Source organism: Scyliorhinus torazame, chromosome 22 (genome assembly GCF_047496885.1).
Source record: "Scyliorhinus torazame isolate Kashiwa2021f chromosome 22, sScyTor2.1, whole genome shotgun sequence".
NCBI classification, from domain to species: Eukaryota; Metazoa; Chordata; class Chondrichthyes; order Carcharhiniformes; family Scyliorhinidae; genus Scyliorhinus; species Scyliorhinus torazame.
Genome location: NC_092728.1, coordinates 104,249,385 through 104,272,349, shown reverse-complemented (window position 1 = coordinate 104,272,349; position 22,965 = coordinate 104,249,385). Strand labels below are relative to the sequence as shown.

The 22,965-nt window shown below is 48.2% G+C and overlaps 1 protein-coding gene across 1 annotated transcript in view; it reads right to left on the bottom strand.

Annotated features, from left to right (window-relative positions):
• Window positions 1–22,965, bottom strand: part of nup214 (nucleoporin 214) — a 53,331-nt gene that overhangs the window by 13,974 nt on the left and 16,392 nt on the right. The window contains exons 7-14 of the mRNA XM_072487810.1: window positions 20,859–20,965; window positions 13,727–13,793; window positions 9,702–9,828; window positions 6,517–6,678; window positions 5,281–5,584; window positions 1,852–1,946; window positions 1,292–1,356; window positions 1–39 (exon numbers count right to left, since the gene is read on the bottom strand). The exon at window positions 1–39 is cut by the window's left edge and continues 57 nt beyond it. Coding sequence (XP_072343911.1) covers window positions 1–39; window positions 1,292–1,356; window positions 1,852–1,946; window positions 5,281–5,584; window positions 6,517–6,678; window positions 9,702–9,828; window positions 13,727–13,793; window positions 20,859–20,965 — 966 coding nt within the window. The remainder of the gene's footprint in view (window positions 40–1,291; window positions 1,357–1,851; window positions 1,947–5,280; window positions 5,585–6,516; window positions 6,679–9,701; window positions 9,829–13,726; window positions 13,794–20,858; window positions 20,966–22,965) is intronic.

Below are 22,965 nucleotides of genomic sequence, written 5' to 3'. Positions count from 1 at the left end.
CTCCAAATCAGACACCGACAATTCCAAAGAGGCGGAGTTCTGAAGAGAAATTACAAGGTAGTGTGTACCAGCATCCACGGCAAAATATCTATGCTCATAACAAACTGGTGGTTAATGTTATGTTAAATACATTGTTACAGGTGTGAATAAATAGGTCATGGGTATCGATACATTTAAGTATCTCGAGCACATATAAAAGGTGACTTCGGCCCCTGTACCGTGGCTATGCTCATGGCTGGGTGGCCCTGCAGAGGGAACATTCGGTGTCCGCCGTTACCCTTCAGGCCTTCCATGCCCGGTGGGCATCACGGGGGCTGTGCATCGTCACCACCAGCAATTCTATTTTGGTTTAATTAGTTAAGTTTCCTTTGACATCCGGTTTGTTACAGTGCCCCATCAGCTGATTCCCCTCTTTCTAGTTTAAATAGAACATAAAGAGTGACAGCTGGGACACTGGGTTGGTTAGGAGGTAGCAGGCGGAGGTGTGTAATGTTGCATTCTGTGAACAAGAGACGTCCCACAGAGAGCCAGCTTTGTGGTCTTACCTCCCACTAATGAGCAGAAAGCCAATGAACAACCAAGAAAAGGCATCACGCCGGATTCACACTTCACCATCAGACTTGTGATCGATTTAACAACTTGGGGGCACTGGATCTTTGCTGTGGCAATCAGAGCAAAACAGGAGCAGGGCTTGAAACAACTTTCCAAATTGGCGGCAGGAAAGGGCAGGCGGGTAGCAGTGGTTAGTACTGCTGCCTCACGGCAGCCAAGGACCCGTGCTCGATCCGTGTGGAGTTTGCACATTCTCCCAGTGTCTGCGTGGGTCTCACCCCCACAACCCAAAAAGATGTGCAGGGTAGGTGGATTGGCCACGCTAAACTGCCCCTTAATTGGAAAAAAAAAGAATTGGATACTCTAAATTTAGTTTTAAGAAAGGAAAGGACCGGCAATTCTGACTGCCGGTGCATCAGGATCTGGCACTACCTCCGCCTGACCACCCCCTCACTGGCCTTCTGCTCAGTAGGAGGGAAGACCGCAAAGATCAAGCAGAGAGCTGGCTTGCTGTGGGACTCCTTCAGATTGGCGGCACTAAGAAATCCCAGGCTCCTCCCAACTTTGGAAGTGGCCAGTTGCGTCGGTCGAATGGAGCCAGCAGAAAACGCCTGCCTCTTTGCTTCAATCTGCTGAGCAGCTTTTACAACAAAAAAAAAAGTAACACAAACACACTCAGCAGGCGATCCTCATATAAAGCGATTCTGTTTCATGATGACTGAGTTACCAAAACTCTTACCTGGGTAGGGCAAATACTGGAAACAGGAAAGGTTGCAGAAGCGCCCACTAAACTTCGAGTCGTGGCTACGTGAAGAAAGAAAGAAAGAAAATTAGCAGCTCAGTAGTTTTCTGAATTGTCTTCCATTTCCCTCACCACCCCCAATCCATCACCGATATGCAGATAACTCACTGAAATTTGCTTCTTCATTGTCAAATAGGTATCAGATTGAACACGAGAAAGCAGTCGAGAAATAAAACGCACAAAGTGAATGGTTCAGTTGTCGCACGGCGACAATAGACCATTTACCCTGCCAGGTTTGTCTTCAGTTTCAATGCCAGAGTGGGAGTGAGGGGTGTGTGTGTGGCAGAGACAGGGCTGGGGGATGCTGCAACACCAGGCAGAGATGGGACTGCAGGGAGAGACGGGGCACAGAGGAGACCGCAGACGGGTATGATGCCGGTAGAGGTGTGACATAGGCATATGGGAAAGTAAAGGAACATTGTGGCGGGAAGAATATACATTTGCACTTTCAATATCTAGCAGCAGGCTGAATAAAATAGTATTTTCAGTTGCAGAACCTGGGTGTGCGCTGCGTACTTGTCCAGAGGCTTGTTGTTCTGCTTCTCCGGGTGACTCGGACCCACTGGATGATGTGGTACCCAAGTCCAGAAACCTACAAAGCAGAGCAACAGCTGGCAGTAAAAAAAAAAATAACACTAAATTGCTAGACCATTAAATATCAAGCACAGAACCCAAATAGGCCATTCAGCCCATCAAAACCACACTTTCTGCAAACATGTGTGGCCCTCTCCTCCAGGAAATTTGTCCCGACTCATTTAAGCACCAAAGGTATGTGAGAACTCTGAAACAGTAACGGAGGGTCCGGCCCGATCCAGAGACAAACAGAATGAACATTTCACATTGATCAGGTGGCTCACAGTTCACAACTCTGCAATGCAAAGGTAGCAATATCATGCACTCAACACAACTTGCAAATTCGAGAGCACAAGCTGAAAACCAAAAGCTTTCAATGATACCTGCCACCGAGTACCAGAGCCGCAGCCTCTCAACATCACGGGGGAATATTGAAGATAAATGAGTGGTGTAATTGAGGTGTTTGAACTGGTTAAAGGAATTGAAGGGTAGAAGGAGAGCAATTGGTGGCAGCGGTTAGCACTGCTGCCTCACAGCGTCAGGGATCCGGCTTTAATTTCGGCCTCGAGTGACTGTCTGTGTGGAGTTTGCATGTTCTCCCCATGGCTTTCCTCTTGTTGCCTCCCACAGTCCCAAAGATGTTAGGTGGGGTTACGGGGATAGGGCTGAGCCTCGATGGGGTGCTCTTTCAGAGGGTCGGTGCAGACTTGATGGGACAAATTTGATTTTAATAGACATAGAACGTAGTGCAGAAGGAGGCCATTCGGCCCATCAAGTCTGCACTGGCCCTTAGAAAGAGCACCCCACTTAAGCCCCGTGCCTCCACTCTATACCCGTAAGCCAGTAACCCCACCTAACCTTTTGGACACTAAGGGGCAATTTAGCATGGCCAAGCCACCTAACCTGCACGTCTTTGGACTGTGGGAGGAAACCGGAGCACCCGGAGGAAATCCACGCAGACGTGGGGAGAACGTGCAGACTCCGCACAGACAGTGACCCAGCGGGGAATCGAACCTGGCACCCTGGCGCTGTGAAGCCACAGGGCTAACCACTATGCTACCGTGCTGCCCACAGCCTCCGTCCGCGCCGTCGGGATTCTATGGATTCTTCAACGGAATTATTTCCTCTGATAGAGCAGACCGGAAGAAACGTAACCTTAAAATCAGAGGTAGGCTGTTCAGGGATGATGTCAGGAAGCACGCGATCGTGTGCGGGGGGGGGATTTCACAACAATGGGTGACGTGCAAAAAAAAAAAAAAAAATGCAAGGTTGAGACCAGAATCGAGAGGTTATACCTATCAGCAATGGCTCAACACACTCTCTCTGGAAGAGGGAAGGCTAAGGGATGACCTTATAGAGGTCTTAGCAATGAAAGGGTTTGATACGGTAGAAGTAGAGATGTTTCCAAGTATTGGGAGACAAGTAGCTAATAAATCCAAAAGGGAATTGAGGAGAATTCTTTTAGGCAGAGAAACTGGAACCGGATGGAGTAATTGAGGAATAGCAGAGATGCCTTTGAGAGAAAGCTGGACAAACACAGGGGTGGTCTCATCAAAGGGCATCAAATCTCAAAACATTAACTGCTTCTCTCTCTCTGTAAATGCGGTCAGACCGACTGAACATTTCCAGACGTTCAGTTTTTTAATTTCAGATTTTCGGCATTCTGTTTTAATATTTGTGTTTAATTTACTCTCACTTCTCTTTCAGGAATGATGCTCACCTTGAGAAAGGTCTGCTTTCTCTCCGTCAGACTTTCTGTCCCTCTTCTAACTTTTTTTTTGAAAAGGGATATTTTATTCCAAACATACACATCAACACAGTCCATCAACAGTTAACCGTTTGCACAATTTTTCCCCTTTTGATCAACCCTCTCCCCCAATGACAAACAACTCCTCAAATAAAGTCACGTACAGACCTCACTGTGTTTGTTATGCTCTTGACGTAGCATAAGCTGCTTCCTTGATGTGCCCTCTGACAGAGGAAGGTTCGGACTTGGAGATAGCTTTAACACGTTTATTAAACTATTAACAATTCTCCTTCTTGGATTCAACGCTACTGTTAATCCTGCTATAGTTACTCAGACTGACTAACCAGTCTGCTACAATCCACGTGGTGGGTGTGATGTTCAATCAACCCAGTGTCTGTACTCAAGAGTGTCTCCACTGGAAAGAGACTGAGCATGTGCGATGTGCCCTTTTATATGGGTTGGTGTAATGCCCTCCTGTGGTAATGTCACCTCTGTGTGTATCATGACTGCCCATTGTTCGTGTCCTATCTTACTGACCTATTGGTTGACTGCCTGTGTCATGTCTCTGGTGTTCCCTCTAGTGTCCAGCTAGGTGTAGTGTATGTACATTAACCCTTTGTGTACTTACAGTGATGTATATCACCACACACTGCACCTCTTCTGACCCCCTCAACTCGAACTTAATCTTCTCCAGCCGCAGAAAATCGTACAAGTCTCAGCCAGGCCGCCACCCCCGGCTCCAACCTCCAATTTAACAGGATCCTTCGCTGGGCAATTGGAGGCGAAGGCCACAACATCGGCCCCTTCCCCTCCCCAGCTCCGGCTCCTCCAAAATCCCAAAGATTGTAACAATTCATCAGGTTTAGGAGCACAAACCGCCCCCCCTCCCCCACACCCCCAACCTTTCTGTCTCTGCCTTGAGAGCGGCGCCCTCTTCACCCTCAGCACCTTTCCCACCCAAATAAACTCTGTAATCAGTGCCTCTACCCTCCCTCCGGAAGAAGGCCGGAGAAAGATCGTGAGGGTCTGAAAAACAGGAGTTTTGGCAGCACGTTCAATTTTACCATCTGCACTCTCCCTGCTAACGTCAAGCGTCCCACCTCTCGAGATCCCCCTTAATTTCCTCCACTAACGCTGTCAAGTTCCGCCTGTGCATCGTGGCTCACTCGTGCATCACCCAAGTCCCTCTTCTAACTTAACCAAGATCAAGTTTGATCAGGACTGCAGCGATTCAAGGCGGAGGCGCACGATCACCTTCACAAGAGAAATTCGGGATGGACAACAGCCACTGGTCTAGCCAGCAACGCGACACATCACCTGAATGAATTAACCACAAATCAACCAAAACACGGTCTCATAGACACGTCTCCGTTATGGTGAACGGTCACGGACCTGAAGCGTTAACACCGTTTCCTTCTCTAAAGACGCTATCAGGCCTGCTGAGTGTTTCCAACATTTATTACAGAAGGACAGGGAAAGATGATGAGGGAGGGCCCTCGGAGCTTATACACCGGCATGCACGAGCCGGTCTAAATGTTTGTTTCTGGCTATGCAGTTTTTGATGCAATTGCACGAGACTGACGGTAATGGATCAAACAGGACTTACCTAACAAATTTGGCCGCGCGGAACTTCGGTACCGGCAAGCCACTCCCGAAGCCACCCCCGAATGGACTGTCGCTCGAGGAGCTCGACTCCAGGTTCTCGGCTCTCAAATCAGGAGCTGGGAAATCTTTAAAAGACCGAGAATCGCCCGGTACCCGTGGGTGGTGGGATAAAGAAGGCAGGATCACTGGCAAGACAGACGAGCGGAATGAAGGGGGAGGGTGCACAATGACTGCAGTGCTCTCTGGCGACGCTGTTGAAGCACGTGATGGCACCAACATTGAGGGAGCAGGTAGCGATGCCTGAACTGCAGGAGAAGGCCAAAGGTTAGCGATAAGCTCCTCAACATAACTATAAAATTACACTTTGCCCATGAAAAGCGGCAATTATATAAAAATCAAACATAATATCAGAATTTCTCCAACAGGAGTACATGCAAAAACAAAACCCATTTGCTTCGTTAGTCAATTGATTTAGTCGAATCCTGGAGCAGAGAAAGAGGCCATTCGGCCCATGCTGGCTCATTGAAAGAGTTATCCAGTCAGTCTCACTCCCTGTCCTCTTTCTTCATAAATCCATCAAGTTCTTGTTCAAGCCTTCATTGAGGTTGCACTTATAGAATCATAGAATCTACAGTGCAGAAGGAGGCCATTCAGCCCATCGAGTCAGCACTGGCCCTTGGAAAGCCAACCCTATCCAAGCCCACACCTCCACCCTATCCCCATAACCCAACCCAACCTTTTTTGGACACTTCAGGGCAATTTATTATTGCCAATCCACCTAACCTGCACATTTTTGGACTGTGGGAGGAAACCGGAGCACCCGGAGGAAACCCACGCACACACGGGGAGGACGTGCACACTCCGCACAGACCCAAGCCGGGAATCGAACCTGGGACTCTGGAGCTGTGAAGCAACAGTGCTAACCACTGTGCTACCGTGCTGCCCTAGTTACATTGGATCTGTTTACACTGCCCTTTCCTGCGGCCCCGGCAGACATCACTCCCTCCATAGTGCACCGGGATGATAGCTTGGGATGAGGGGAACAAATCTCTGGAATGGGAATCAAACCCATTAGAAGCAGAGGTGGAGACAACACCAATAACAGCTTTTAAAAGGGAAAACCGCCCAGTGAACAGTTCTTTCAGAGAGTCAGCGCAGCTGAAAATGGGCCACATAGTCCTCTTCCGCGTTTCGCCGGCTATGTATTGCCACTGCTATATGCAGGTGTAACCTATACCTGGTTTGGGCTCTCGCTCCCCTTGAAGATGTGGGCAACGTGGAGCATGTGTCGCTGACTTCATCCCAGGAATGGAGTTAAGCATATAGAATGGACAAAGAAGTCCATCTGTCGAGAGCAACATCAAGATGGGACAAGGAGGGTAGGTTTTCTCGCTCCCTGCTAAAAAGAACAAAATTTAAGAATGATTAAATAAAACATACACACAATGACTTGAAGATTTTTACTCAGCAAAGAGTTGTTTCAATTCTATGTTGACTTCATTCTGAACGAAGTAAACTGATGCCATGATGCATATAACTATCAAATACACACGACGAGGAATCTCAGCTTGTGTGTGAACATGATGTGGAGATGCCGGCGTTGGACTGGGGTGAGCATAGTAAGAAGTCTGACAACACCAGGTTAAAGTCCAACAGGTTTGTTTCAAATCACCAGCTTTCAGAGCGCTGCTCCTTCCTCAGGTGAATGCAGAGGTAGGTTCCAGAAACATATATGTAGACAAAGTCAAAGATGCCAGACAATGCTTAGAATGCGAGTATTTGCAGGGCAGCACAGTAGCATTGTGGAGGGCAGCACGGTAGCATTGTGGATAGCACAATTGCTTCACAGCTCCAGGGTCCCAGGTTCGATTCCGGCTTGGGTCACTGTCTGTGCGGGGTCTGCACATCCTCCCCGTGTGTGCGTGGGTTTCCTCCGGGTGCTCCGGTTTCCTCCCACAGTCCAAAGATGTGCACGTTAGGTGGATTGGCCATGATAAATTGCTCTCAGTGTCCAAAATTGCCCTTAGTGTTGGGTGGAGGTGTTGACCTTGGGTAGGGTGCTCTTTCCAAGAGCCGGTGCAGACTCAATGGGCCGAATGGCCTCCTTCTGCACTGTAAATTCTATGTAAAATTCTATGTAATATGTAATTAAGTCTTTTCATATCCAGAGAGAGGGGCAACCCCAGGTTAAAGAGGTGTGAGTTGTCTCAAGCCAGGACAGTTGGTAGGATTTCGCAAGCCCAGGCCAGATGGTGGGGGGTGAACGTAATGCGACTTGTGTGTGAAGGTAGTGATTTCCTTCCCAATGGTTGAAGGGTGCTAAATCTAAATACTTTTATACTCATTGCCCTTCACATACAACAACTGACATGTATATCATGGCTTTAACAATTGAAAACATCCCAAGCCAATTAGCAGCAGCATTGTAAAGCAAAATTAGACAGCAAGCCAGACAAGGCAGTGTTAGGGCAGGTGCCATAGGTATAGTCAAAGAGGTCAATTTTAGGAAGCATCCTCGAGGCTGAAAGTGAAGTAAAGAATCAAAGGGATATACAGAGCGAATTCTAGAGCTTTGGACCTCGATAGCTGAAGCCATGATCTCCAAAGATGGAACAATTAAATCGGAGCTTCTCAAAGGGCCCTTGAGAACCTCCGATTTTAATTGTTCCATCTTTGCAGATCAGATGACCTCTGAGGGCTGTGGAGTGGAGGAGGTTACACATGGTAGCACAGTGGTTAGCACTGTTGCTTCACAGCACCAGGGTGCCGGGTTCAATTCCTGGCTTGGGTCACTTCTGTACTCGTTGGAATTTAGAAGGATGAGGGGGATCTTATAGAAACATATAAAATTACGAAGGGAATAGATAGGATAGATGCGGGCAGGTTTTTTTCCACTGGCGGGTGAAAGCAGAACTAGGGGGCATAGCCTCAAAATAAGGGGAAGTAGATTTAGGACTGAGTTTAGGAGGAACTTCTTCACCCAAAGGGTTGTGAATCTATGGAATTCCTTGCCCAGTGAAGCAGTAGAGGCTCCTTCATTAAATGTTTTTAAGATAAAGATAGATAGTTTTTTGAAGAATAAAGGGATTAAGGGTTATGGTGTTCGGGCCGGAAAGTGGAGCTGAGTCCACAAAAGATCAGCCATGATCTCATTGAATGGCGGAGCAGGCTCGAGTGGCCAGATGGCCTACTCCTGCTCCTAGTTCTTATGTTCTTAGGAGTCTGCACGTTCTCCCCGTGTCTACGTGGGTTTCCTCCTGGTGCTCTGGTTTCCTCCCACAAGGCCCGAAAGACGTGCTTGTTAGGTGAATTGGCCATTCTGAATTCTCCCTCTGTGTACCCGAACAGGCGCCGGAGTGTGGCGACTAGGGGCTTTCACGGTAACTGCATTGCAGTGTTAATGTAAGCCTACTTGTGACACTAATAATAGAGGGAGGGACGAGGTTTTGAGGCATTGAAGTAAAAGAGATAATGTGAAAATCGTATTAACACTTATTTTCTAATGACATCTTTTCACACCTTTATGCTGCACTATTTCCACCACTGACAAGGCAGGAGAAACATTTCCAATCACAGCTCAATTCTAAATGTGAGATCTTTTTTTCAATTTAGAGTACCCAATTATTTTTTTCAATTAAGGGGTAATTTAGTGTGTCGAATCCATCCACCCCACACATCTTTGGGTTGTGGGGGTGAGACCCACGCAGACACGGGGAGAATGTGCAAACTCCACACAGACAGTGACCCGGGGTGGGGATCGAACCCGGGTCCTTAGCGCTGTAGAATTCTAAATGCGATATTAAAAACAAGAACAAGTCACTTTAAAATGGGACACTTCATTCTCTCTCCACACCTTAATCCAATTATCTTTCCCCCCCCCTTAAACCCAGAGGCTTTACTCGAACTCTACACCCATAGTGCAACACCAAAATAAATCATCTACTTAGCAGGAACAGAAAGTATTTATGAATCTCAGACCATTTTGGGACAACAGGCAAGTACACAACTTGCCAACGCAAGGTTGCAGTTTGGCAAAACACCAGCTACATCCTCCCGTCGCAAACAGTACTGTGCAGGAATCCACTACAGCAAGAAATATTGCAGCTCCTCTCTAACCTCCACCAAGTGCATCGGCCATTGTCACCTCCAAACTACCCTCGGGGCTCGAGCACGACGTCCTGGCTGACACTCCAGAACCATTACTGAAGGAAGGCAGCTCTCAGAGGTGCTGCCTTCCAGGGGAAATGTTAAACCCAGGCCCCGCATGCCTTCTCTGGTTGGAGGTGAAAGATCCCATGGACTGTTTAGAAGGGAAGCAGAGATGTTTCCCCCCGGTGCGCCCTGCCAACAGGTGGGGTTGAAGACAGATAATCACAAAAGGACAAGTTATCCCAAACATCGATTTAGAAATGAAACACTCACCCAGGATGACTGGCTGCTGGTTGGTGATGTCGATGCCAACACCAATTGGCATGGTATCATCACTGTTCTCCGTCACAGGAAATTCTGCGCGAGCTGCATCCTCCAGAAGCCAAAGTTCCCAGCCGACCTGAACGAGAAGCAAAGAATGTTCTGACACTTGCATTGAATTTACAGCATAGGAGCAGCCCAGCCCAGCACCACCAGGACGTTTCGTTCCACATTATGAGCGTCCTCCGACTCCACCTAACCCTCAACAGCGCGACATGGTTCCTTTGCCCCTGTATTGATAAAGCCTCCCGTCAACAACATTAATGCCATTTGGCTCAACCTCCCCGTTTGCCAGCCAGTTGCACATTCTCGCCACTCTCTGGCTAAAGAAGTTTCTCCTTCATTTCCATGCTAGCGTGGGCAGCACGGTGGGTAGCACTGCTGCTTCACAGCACCAGGGTCCCGGGTTCGATTCCCGGCTTGGGTCACTGTCTGTATGGAGCCTCCGTGTCTGCGTGGGTTTCCTCCCACAAGTCACGAAAGTCGTCCTTGTTAGGTGAATTGGACATTCTGAATTCTCCCTCCGTGCACCCGAACAGGCGGTGTAATATGGCGACTAGGGGATTTTCGCAGTAACTTCATTGCCGTGTTAATGTAAGCCTACTTGTGACAATAAAGATTAAAATTATGATAGGATTTATTAGTGACTATCGCACATTCATTGCTTTTCTCCCAACTAATCAAGTCTTTTCATAAAGTTAAAGATCTCTAGCATGACACCCATCAGCCTTTTAGTTTATTTTTTTGTATATAAATTTAGAGTACCCAATTAATTTTTTCCAATTGAGGGGCAATTTAACGTGGCCAATTCACCCGCCCTGCACATCTTCTGGGTTGTGGGGGCGAAACCCACGCAGACACGGGGAGAATGCAAACTCCACTCGGACTTGCCTTTTCGTTTCTAAAACGAAAACAGAGCCCCAGCCCGGTAAATTGTGGCCCACCGGCTCCGGTATCATTCTTGCACCTTCTCCGGTGCCTCTCCATCCTTCCTGTAATAGGGAAACGAAGGCTGTCCACACAGAAGGATTTAAAAAGAGCAGGAGCCGGACCGGTGAGGAACACCTCTACTCCGGCAGCGAGCGGACTTTGCAAAACAATCCAGGACGGACGGCACGTGAAAATGGTACATTCATTGGCTGGCAGGTAACTGCTCATTTGCATTCCTCAAGTCTAAATTACTTTCAGATCAAAGGTGAAATATTTTACAAATTAATAAAACTAAACACTGGTTGGAAATGTTTTAAAAACTAATTAAATAAAATGGAGATGCAGTGCCAGGCGATGCACTTTACCTGCATGTTGTGGGAGCTGGTGGACCCCATTGTGATTCCCAGTGCACACAGCTGTAGCAAGTTGGTTGTTCGAGGAACTTCGGCTCAGAGTTTATGAGCTGGAGTCTGAGCTTCAGACGCTGCGACACATCAGGGAGGAGGAGAGTTACCTAGATGTTGTGTTTCAGGAGGCAGTGACACACCTCAGCCTTGAAATCGACCAGTGGTCAGGGACAAGAGGGTGCGACTGTGAGTGAGGCAGGGAGAGGGATTCAAGAGTTAAGGCTGCAGGAGCCTTGGCTCTGGTCCAACAGGTTTGAGATGCTTGTTCCCTGTGGGGGCAAGAGCGGGGACTGTGGGGAGGATGAGCAAACCAACCACAGTACCGAAGTACAGGCAGCCAATAAAGTGGGGGGAAAGAGAAGAGAAATGTATTCATAATTGGGGTTAGTAATTGGGCCCGGCTCCGTTAAGTTGAACTTTATAAATCTGGTGGGCAGGGTCAAGGCAGATCTAGAGGTCAGAAGACTTCCCCTATCGTTGGCAGGTCGGGTGCAGGCGGTTAAGATGAAAATTTTGCAGAGGTTTTGATTTTTATTTCAGTGCTTGCTTACCGATCTTTTTACCGAAATAGTTCTTTATGAGTGAATAGGTTGGTTTTGTCGTTTGTGTGGGCAGGTAAGGTGGCAAGGATTAGGAGAACAGTACTTCAGAGAGCGCGACAGTCGGGAGGGGCTTGGCCCTTCCGAACCGGTTGTACTGTTATTGGGCGGCGAACGTGGAGAAGGTGCGGGGTTGGAACAGGGAGACAGAGGCTTTGTGGGTGAGGATGGAGGCAGGCTCTTGTAGCGGGTCGGGGACGTTGGCGCCGTTTCCATTTGCCCCAGGGAAGTGCTCGGGGAGTCCTGTGGTGGTGGCCACGCTAAAAATATGCAGGCAATTTTGGCAGCACTTCAGATTAGGGGCAGGGTCGAAGTTGATGCCGATCGGCGGGAAGCATGGGTTTGAGCCAGAGAAGAGAGATGCGAGGTTTCGGGGATGGGGGGAGCAAGGGTTGATGGAGATGAAGGACTTGATCTTGGAAGGGTGGTTTGCAAGTTTGGAGGAGTTGGAGGGAGAAGTTTAAGGTCCCACATAGGGAGGGTTTCAGGTATATGTAGGTGCGGGACTTTGCAAAAAAGGTTTTTCCGGCTTTTCCGGTGGCACCGCCCACCTCGTTGCCGGAGGGGGTATGGACGGTGATGGGGTTGGAGTGGGGGGGTTCATCTTGGCAATCTAGCGGAGAGTTTTGGAGGAGGATGAGGCATCTCTAGAGGGGATGATGGCTAACTGGGACCTGGGGATGGCGTGGAGAAGGGGTTGTGGGGGGAGGTGCTGCAAAGGGTGATTGCCTCAACCCCATGTGCAATGCTGGGTCTGATGCAACTAAAGGTAGAACACCCGAGTGCACCTGACGAGGTTGAGGATGAGCCGGCTGTTTGAGGGGGTGGAGGATATTTGTGAGCGGTGTGGGAGGGACCCAGCCAATCATGTACAGATGTTCTGGTCCTGCCCGAAGTTGGGGAAATTTTAGAGGTAGTTCTTCAGCACCACGTCGGCGTTCTTGCACGTCGATTTCGAGCCCAGTCCCCTGTGGGCCATATTCAGACTTGCAAACCGGAGCGGAGGCAGATGTTTTAGCCTCACGTTGTTGATCGCTCGTAGGCGGGTTCTGTCGGGGTGGGGGTTAGCTTCTCCACCCTGTACCTCGGTGTGGCTCGGGAATTTGATGGGAGTTCTTGCATTTAGAAAAGGCGAAATTTGCTTTAAGAGGAGCGAGTGAGGGGTTCCATAAAAGATGGGGTTTGTTTGTACTGCATTTCGGGGAGCTGGTTACTGTCAACTGCTGAGGGTGTGGGGAGAGGGCGAGGTGGGGAGGGTTCAGGGGTTCGTGTTGGGTTTATTTTGTTTGGTAATGTTATGCGTGTTAAATGTAAAAATGTTAACATTTGAATAAAAATACTTAACAAAAAGTAAAATGGGAATAATATAATTAGGGTCATAGACACTGTTCTCTGTGACCAGGATCGAGAATCCCGAAGGTTGTGTTGTTTCCCTAGTGCTAGGTATGATCTGGGCTGCAAAGGAACATGGAGTGGAAGGGTAAAGATCAAATTTCCGTGGTCCACGTGGGTAGCAATGATACAGGTCGGACAAGGTGAGAAGTTCTGCAGAGCGGATGAGGGCAGCAAGGGGCTAAATTTAAAAGCAGAACCAAAAAAGGTAATAATCTCCGGATTACTACCCGAGCCATGAGCTAATTGGCACAGGGTGAAGAAGATTAAAGCGGTAAATGTGTGGCTCAAAGGCTGGTGTTGGAGAAATGGGTTTGAATTCATGGGACTGGGAAAAGAGGGAGTTGTTCCGTTGGGACAGGCTCCACCTGAATCGTGTGTGGATCAGTTCCTTGGCCAAACCACACCTGAACATAACAACTAGGAGTCGGCAATTCAGCCTCGAATCCGCTCCGCCATTCAATACGATCATGACTGGTCACCTCCCCGCCTCAACTCCTTTCCTAACCGTTCTCCAGCAGCCCCACAAGCCAAAGGTGTGCAGGGTAGGTGAATTGGCCACGCTAAATTTGCCCCTTAAATGGGAAAAAAAAAGAATTGGGCAGTTTAAATTTTGTTTTTAAATGCCGTTGGCCATCAGTGGTGTTACCTTGTCTGGTTGATGAGCAACAATGCTGACTTCAATGGATGCTGCTGAAGAGGCCAATATAATATCCCTGTAAATGACAGCACAAATTGGATACAGCAGATAGCTTCGCAAAACCAAATTCTAGACAGTCAGCCTCAAAACTTCATTGCCGTCTACTCTGTGAATGGTCTTCTACTCTCAGCATGGACTATTGCTTTAATTAACAACTGCGAGTTTAGACCACGTTCATGAATAGTACACGACCCACACACAAGCAGTGAGCATATGCTAATGTTGTTTAATTTGTTAAGGACAGCTCAGTAACTCGCTCGCAATGTAATTGCAGGTGAGATTAACACGACACCTTCGGTACATTCGCTGTGAATTTGTTTTTGATGAGGCAGACTGGATTATTCACAGGCCAAATGAAGAGCAGATTAATCAAACTGGGAAAAGGATTTCACACGAGAGTTGATCAATATTCTATTGGACATACGAGACAGAAGTAGCCATTGGGTCCCATCCGGTCCATTCTGCCTGTTCCAGCTGGTTTAAAAAAAACTCCGTTCACACAGCACCTTTTGTGATCTCAAAATGCCTCAAAGGTGCTTTGTCGCGGGGACTATTTCCCTGTTGTAATGTATGAACTGTAGCAGCCAGTTTACACACCCCAAGCTCTAACAATGATATAATACCAGATGAACTGTTTTAGTGATGTTGATTGAGGGATGAGCATTGGCCAGGGAGAGCTCCCAGTTACTCCTCAATGCAATGCCTTAGGATATTTTACATCGCACGGAGAGCGGCAGCGAAGCTCCTTTATGGAAGAAAGCACCTCCAACTGTGCAGGGCTTCCTTCGTACTGCGCTGGAAGTGTCAGGTTCAATTTCACACTTAGCCCAGAGAGGGGAGCCCAAACCCACAACCTACTGGCTGTAAAATGAGTGTGTTACCCGCTGAAACACAGCTGGCTGGCAGCATTTGTGAATGAAAATCGTTTATTGTCACAAGTAGGCTTCAAATGAAGTTACTGTGAAAAGCCCCTAGGTCTGCTTTACAAGCCAGCTATTTAGCACACTGTGCTAAACGAGCCCCTGTGGAGAGAAGCAGAGTTAACATTGAGTCCATGTGTCTCTGCCCAGGTAATTATTCAATTCCCTTTTGAAAACCACCAATTGAATCTGCTTCTACCACACTCTCAGCCAGTCTTTCCGGTCCCTGACCGCTAACTGCGTGAAGATTTTCCTCATTGTCTTTGGTTCCTTTGCCAATCGTTTTAAATCGGTGACCTCGGGTTGCACTAATGCGAACAATTTCTCTCCATCTGCTCTTTCCAGGCACTTTATGATTTTGAAAATTTCTATTAAATCTCCTCTCAACCGTCTAGTCACCGAGGACAGGCCCAACTTATCCAATCGATGTAAGTGAAGATCCATATCCCCGTAACCATTGCACCCGTGTCAATGCCTTTCACCTCCTTTCTGAAGACTGATGCCTAGCACTGGGTGCAAGACTCCAGTTGAGACTGAACCATTGTTTGTTTTTTAATTAAGGGACAATTTAGCGTGGCCAATCCATCTAACCTGCACATCTTTGGGTTGTGGGGGTGAGACCCACGTAGACACGGGGAGAACACAGGGGCTTGTTTAGCACACTGGGCTAAATCGCTGGCTTTTAAAGCAGACCAAGGCAGGCCAGCAGCACGGTTGAATTCCCGTACCAGCCTCCCCGAACAGGCGGCGGAATGTGGCGACTAGGGGCTTTTCACAGTAACTTCATTTGAAGCCTACTTGTAACAATAAGCGATTTTCATTTCATGTGCAAACTCCACACGGACAATGACCCGGGGTTGGGATCTAACCCGGGTCCTCGGTGCCGTGAGGCAGCAGTGCTAACCACTGCGCCACACATTGGTTTATAGAATTTCATCACGTCGTCCTTGCTTTCAAAGGGCGGCACAGCGGTTAGCACCGCTGCGGCCCAGCGGTTGCACTGTTGCTGCACAGCGGTTAGCACCGTTGCTGCAGTGGTTAGCACCGTTGCTGCACAGTGGCTAGCACTGCTGCTGCACAGTGGTTAGCACTGTTGCTGCAGTGGTTAGCACCGCTGCTGCACAGTGGTTAGCACTGTTGTTGCACAGTGGTTAGCACCGTTGCTGCACAGTGGTTAGCACCGTTGCTGCACAGTGGTCAGCACCGTTGCTGCACCGTGGTCAGCACCGTTGCTGCACCGTGGTCAGCACCGTTGCTGCAGTGGTTTGCACCGTTGCTGCAGTGGTTAGCACCGTTGCTGCAGTGGTTAGCACCGTTGCTGTACAGTGGTTAGCACTGTTGCTGCACAGAGGTTAGCACTGTTGCTGCACAGTGGTTAGCACTGTTGCTGCACAGTGGTTAGCACTGCTGCTGCACAGTGGTTAGCACTGTTGCTGCACAGCGGCAGGGTCCCAGGTTCGATTCCCAGCTTGGGTCACTGTCTGCGCGGAGTCTGCACATTCTCCCCGTATCTGCGTGGGTTTCCTCCGTGTGCTCCGGTTTCCTCACAAAAGTCCCGAAAGATATGTTTGTTAGGTAAATTGGACATTTTGAATTCTCCCTCAGTGTATCTGAACAGGCACCGGAATGTGGCGACTGGGGGATTTTCACAGTGTTAATGTAAACCGACTTGTGATAATAATAAAAGATTATCAGATTATCATACTCTAAGATCCAGCAGAGGGCAGTGGAGCAGAGCTGCTGATTGGCTGTTGCACAGCCTGCAGTGAAAGAGCACGAGGAGAGCGACGGGGACACAGGATAAAAGAGCGCGAGGAGCGCGGCGGGGACACAAGTGAAAGAGCGCGAGGAGAGCGGCGAGGACACAGGATAAAAGAGCGCGAGGAGCGCGGCGGGGACACAAGTGAAAGAGCGCGAGGAGAGCGGCGAGGACACAGGATAAAAGAGCGCGAGGAGAGCGGTGGGGACAGCTGCCAGAGAAGCGGCCTTCAGATTTTCGGCGGGAGCAGTGGCTAAGGGTCTGTCGGGAAGGTAAGTTTTCCTCTTTAAAAACTTATCTTGAAGAGTGACATCACAGCAAAGCAGTGACCTGATTGGCTGGTAAGGAAAGTGCTCCAATTAGCAGTAGCTGGGAGAAATTTAAATCTTCGTGTGTTGGTAAGTATTGTGCTTGGTAAGTATCTTTATTCCTTTCACTTATTCCTTATTTGATATTATATTTGTAATCAGTTAAGGTAAAGTGTAAAAATGGCAGGAGATCCCAGACCCGTGATATGCTCCTCATGCTCAATGTGGGAGTTCAGGGACGAGGCCGATGCCCCCGATTCCTTCATGTTCGGTAAGTGTGTCCAGCTGCAGCTCCTGTTAGACCGCATGCCGGCTCTGGAGCTGCGGATGGACTCACTTTGGAGCATCCGCGATGCTGAGGAGGTCGTGGATAGCACGTTTAGTGAGTTGGTCACACCGCAGATTAGGATTGGTGAGGGAGACAGGAAATGGGTGACCAAAAAGCAGAGAAAGAGCAGCAAGGCAGTGCAGGTGTCCCCTGCGGTCATCTCCCTCCAAAACAAGTATACTGTTTTGGATACTGTTGGGGGAGATGACTCACCAGGGGAAGGCAGTAGTAGCCAGGTTCATGGCACCGTGGCTGGCTCTGCCGCACAGAAGAGCGGGAAAAAGACTGGCAGGGCTATAGTCATAGAGGATTCAATCGTAAGGGGAGTAGACAGGCGTTTCGTTGGTTGAAAACGAGACTCCCGAATGGTATGTTGCCTCCCGGGTGCACGGGTCAGGGATGTCTCAGATCGGCTGCAGGACATACTGAAGGGGGAGGGTGAACAGTCAGTTGTCGTGGTGCATATAGGCACCAACGATATAGGTAAAAAACAGGATGAGGTCCTACAATCAGAATTTAGGGAGTTAGGAGATAAGTTAAAAAGTAGGACCTCAAAGGTAGTAATCTCAGGATTGCTCCAATGCCATGAGACAGTCAGAGTAGAAATTCAAGAATAGTCAGAATGAATACGTGGCTTGAGAGATGGTGCAGGAGGGAGGGGTTCAGGTTTTTGGGACATTGGAACCGCTTCTGGGGACGGTGGGACCATTACAAATTGGATGGTCTACACCTGGTCAGGACTGGAACCAATGTCCTAGGGGGTGCTTGTGCTAACACTGTTGGGGAGGTTGTAAACTAATGTGGCAGGGGGATGGGAACCAGATTAGGAAGTTAGAGGTCAGTAAAGGGGCAGCAACTAAAGCCAGTAAGGTACTAGACAATAAACTCAATGTGACTAAGGGGAAGAGTAGACAGGGAAGAGATGATGAGCTCAAAGGGACAGGTGGTCTGAGGTGCATTTGTTTCAATGCGAGAAGTGTAGCAGGTAAGGCAGATGAATTTAGGGCTTGGATTAGTACCTGGGAATATTATGTTATTGCTATTACTGAGACTTGGTTGAGGGAAGGGCAAGACTGGCAACTAAATATCCCAGGGTATAGATGATTCAGGAGGGATAGAGAGGGAGGTAAAAGGGGTGGAGGAGTTGTATTACTGGTCAGAGATGATATCACAGCTGTGATTGAGGGGGGCACGATGGAGGATTCGAGCACTGAGGCAATATGGGTAGAGCTAAGAAATAGGAAGGGTGCAGTAACATTGTTGGGACTTTACTACAGGCCTCCCAAAAGCGAGCGTGAAGTACAGGTACAAATATGTAGACAGATTATAGAAAAATGTAGGAGCAATAGGGTGGTCGTGATGGGAGATTTTAACTTCCCCAACATTGAATGGGACTCATGTAGTGTTGGAGGCGTAGATGGAGCAGAATTTTGTCAGGAGAGTTTTTTCAAGCAGTATGTAAATAGTCCAACTCGGGAAGGGGCCATACTGGACCTGGTGTTGGGGAATGATCCCGGCCAGGTGGTTGAAGTTTCGGTCGGTGATTACTTTGGGAATAGCGATCACAGTTCCATAAGTTTTAGAATACTCATGGACAAAGACGAGAGTGGTCCTAAAGGAAGAATGCTAAATTGGGGAAAGGCCAAGTATAACAAAATTCGGCAGGAGCTAGGGGATGTGGATTGGAGCAGCTGTTTAAGGGTAATTCCACATTTGAAATGTGGGAGTTTTTTAAGGAAAGGTTGATTAGAGTGGAGGACAGACATGTCCCTGTGAAAATGAGGGATAGAAATGGCAAGATTAGGGAACCATGGATGACGGGTGGAATTGTGAGACTAGCTAAAATGAAAAAGGAAGCATACATAAGATCTAGGCGACTTAAAACTGATGAAGCTTTGGAGGAATATCGGGAAAGTAGGACAAATCTCAAAAGCGCAATAAAGTGGGCTAAAAGGGGCCATGAAAGATCTTTGGCTAACAGGGTTAAGGAAAATCCTAAAGCCTTTTATTCGTATATAAGGAGCAAGAGGGTAACTAGAGAAAGGATTGGCCCACTCAAAGACAAAAGAGGGAATTTATGCGTGGAGTCAGAGGAAATGGGTGAGATTCTTAATGAGTACTTTGCATCGGTATTCACCAAGGAGAGGGACATGACATGACGGATGTTGAGGCTAGGGATGGATGTTTAAATACTCTAGGTCAAGTCGGCATAAGGAAGGGAGAAGTTTTGGGTATTCTAAAAGGCATTAAGGTGCACATGTCCCCGGGTCCAGATGGGATCTATCACGGGTTTGAGGGAAGCGAGGGACGAAATAGCTGGGGCTTTAACAGATATCTTTGCAGCATCCTTGAGCACGGGTAAGGTCCCGGACGACTGGAGAATTGCTAATGTTGTCCCCTTGTTTAAGAAGAGTGGCAGGGATAATCCAGGGAATTATAGACCTGTGAGCTTGACGTCAGTGGTAGGCAAACTATTGGAGAAGATACTGAAGGAAAGGATCTATTCACATTTGGAAGAAAAGAGACTTATCAGTGATAGGCAGCATGGTTTTGTGCAGGGAAGGTCATGTCTTACAAACCTAATAGAATTCTTTGAGGAAGTGACAAAGTTAATTGATGAGGGAAGGGCTGTACATGTCATATACATGGACTTCAGTAAGGTGTTTGATAAAGTTTCCCATGGCAGGTTGATGGAAAAAATGAAGTCGTATGGGGTTCAGGGTGTACTAGCTAGATGGATAAAGAATTGGCTGGGCAACAGGAGACAGGGAGTAGTGGTGGAAGGGAGTGTCTCAAAATGGAGAAAGGTGACTAGTGGTGTTCCACAGGGATCCGTGCTCGGACCACTGTTGTTTGTGATATACATAAATGATCTGGACGAAGTTATAGGTGGTCTGATTAGTAAGTTTCCAGATGATACTAAGATTGGTGGAGCTGCAGATAGCGAGGAGGACTGTCAGAGAATACAGCAAAATATAGATAGATTGGAGAGTTGGGCAGAGAAATGGCAGATGGAGTTCAATCCAGGCAAATGCAAGGTGATGCATTTTGGAAGATCTAATTCAAGAGCGGACTATACGGTCAATGGAAGAGTCCTGGGGAAAATTGATGTACAGAGAGATCTGGGAGTTCAGGTCCATTGTACCCTGAAGGTGGCAACGCAGGTCGATCGAATGGTCAAGAAGGCAGACAGCATGCTTGCCTTCATCGGACGGGGTATCGAGTACAAGAGTCAGCAGGTCATGTTACAGTTGTATAGGACTTTGATTAGGCCACATTTGGAATACTGTGTGCAGTTCTAGTCGCCACATTACCAGAAGGATGTGGATGCTTTAGAGAGGGTGCAGAGGAGGTTCACCAGGATGTTGCCTGGTATGGAGGATGCTAGCTATGAAGAAAGGTTGAGTAGATTAGGATTGTTTTCGTTGGAAAGACAGAGGTTGAGGGGGGACCTGATTGAGGTCTACAAAATTATGAGAGGTATGGACAGGGTGGATAGCAACAAGCTTTTTCCAAGAGTGGGGGTGTCAATTACAAGGAGTCGCGATTTCAAGGTGAGAGGGGGAAAGTTTAAGGGAGATGTGCGTGGAAAGTCTTTTTACGCTCTGTTGTTATGCTCCCAGTGAAAAAAGGAACTATTTAGGGACAAGTGAACTGCTTGTATCCCAGGTTTATGGACAAATAATCTACACAGCATGGTGCAATTTACACACGGTTTTGCCGTTTACTGAGCACGCTGTGAATGAAAGCTGTATTCTTAACGCACCAGCTCTCTAAGTAGTGCAGGTAGTAATGGTGCTGTCTCTCCGTCGACACTCCAAAACACAGGTCGTTAAAATTGAAGAACTGGTCCTCTCGCTTCTCATCCTTTTTCTGGAAAAAAAAATGTCATTTGTTCTCCGATGGCAATATTTTCACACTGAACTGTATTGATGTCGCTGCAAGATATTAACATTCAACTGCACGAGACATTTCAGGTTGACAATGGTGACACACAGTCAATTCTTCAAAGAAAAGTCACCAATAGATTAACATGCACACTCCTTGTTAAACAGCCACGGGGAATAGACTAACTGCAGCCTTAAGCCTCACCGCCTCAGAAAACCTGGCCCGTTTCTCATTTCCCTGCTAAATATTCTTCCAGGGTTTCCACAATGAGCCAGGTGGTTAAAGAAAAAACAAGCCTGCGTTCATATAGCACCTTTCAAGATCTTTCTCTACAAGAGCAGGTCAGGCGCTAGTTTTGCGCATGCGCACCGATGATCGGGCACGCATGCGCAGTGCGTCCAAATTTTAAAAATCTGTTCCTGGCCATTTTGAAGGCCGCTCACGGCATTATTAAAAGCTGGCTGTTACGCGCGGATTTGCGCGATCGGGAGCGCCGCAACGGACGGCTCTGCAACCCCACGTGGGTCGCGCCCCTGAGTTTGACAATGCCTGGTCTACCAGATGCACTGCAGCCACTCACCAAGGCTCCTTAGGCAGCACCTTCCAACCCCACGGCCACTACTAGCTAGCAAGACAAGGGTAGTAGATGTATCGGAAAATCACCACCCACTGGTTCGCCTCCCCAAGCCACTCACCACCATGACCAGAAACTATATCACTGTTCCAGCACTGTCATTGGTCAAAATCCTGGAACTCACTTCCTACCAGCAATGTGGGATTTCAGCAGTTCAAGGCAGGAGCTCACCGCCAACTTCTCAAGTGTAATTGCGGCTGGGCAACAAACGCTGACCGAGCCAACAACTCTCGCTTCCCATAAAAGAATAAAAAAAATTCTAAGCTGCTTCAGACAACTTACAGCCAATTGTTATCCCCAATTTATTTAGTTTAGGACCAATCAGCACTTGGGTATAAAGGACTGGATCTTTTTTTAAACTAACATAAGTTAAGGGGTGTGTAATGAATGTAGAAATTGTTATATACTATATTTCCTATTTGTAGCAGTAACATTGTTGGAAACCCTGGTTTGAAATACATACAGACTGTGTCTACTAAAGCTGTCATTAAGAAGTCGTAAAAGGACTTCCGGGTGCGGCGATGACCAGCTGAGTCGCACGTTTCGGCAGCTCCCGGTGAAACGGACTTTTGGGCTCTTGATAGGAGCCCCAACGGCAATTTTGACGGCTAAAAACACTGTGTGGTAAACCAGAAGGGAATCCCCCCTGGATACGGATGGAAAAAGGAGGAGAAAGTGGCCGGATTGCAGTGGATCCTTTAGAACAGCAGCAAGGAAGGCAAGCAAAAACCAAGATGGCGTCGGAAGGTAGCAGTTTAACATGGGGCCCTGAACAACAGGAGTTCTTGAAATGCTGTGTGGAAGAGATCAAAAAGGAAATGAAGAAAGAGCTGTTGGCCCCGATACTACAGGCGATCGAAGGGCTAAAGGAGGAACAAAAGACCCAGGAGCGGGAGCTTCGGGTCGTGAAGGCAAAGGCAGCCGAGAATGAGGACGACATACAGGGCCTGGTGGTGAAGACGGAGACGCAGGAGGCACATCAGAAACGATGTGTGGAAAGGTTGGAGGCACTGGAAAACAACGCAAGGAGGAACAACCTGAGGATTCTTGGTCTTCCTGAAGGTGTGGAGGGAGCGGACGTCGGGGCATATGTGAGCACGATGCTGCACTCGTTAATGGGAGCGGAGGCCCCGGCGGGTCCGTTGGAGGTGGAGGGAGCATACCGAGTGATGGCGCGAGGACCGAGAGCAGGAGAAATTCCCAGAGCCATAGTGGTGAGATTCCTCCGTTTTAAGGATAGAGAAATGGTCCTTAGATGGGCGAAGAAAACTCGGAGCAGTAAATGGGAGAACGCGGTGATCCGCGTTTATCAAGACTGGAGTGCGGAGGTGGCGAGAAGGAGGGCGAGCTT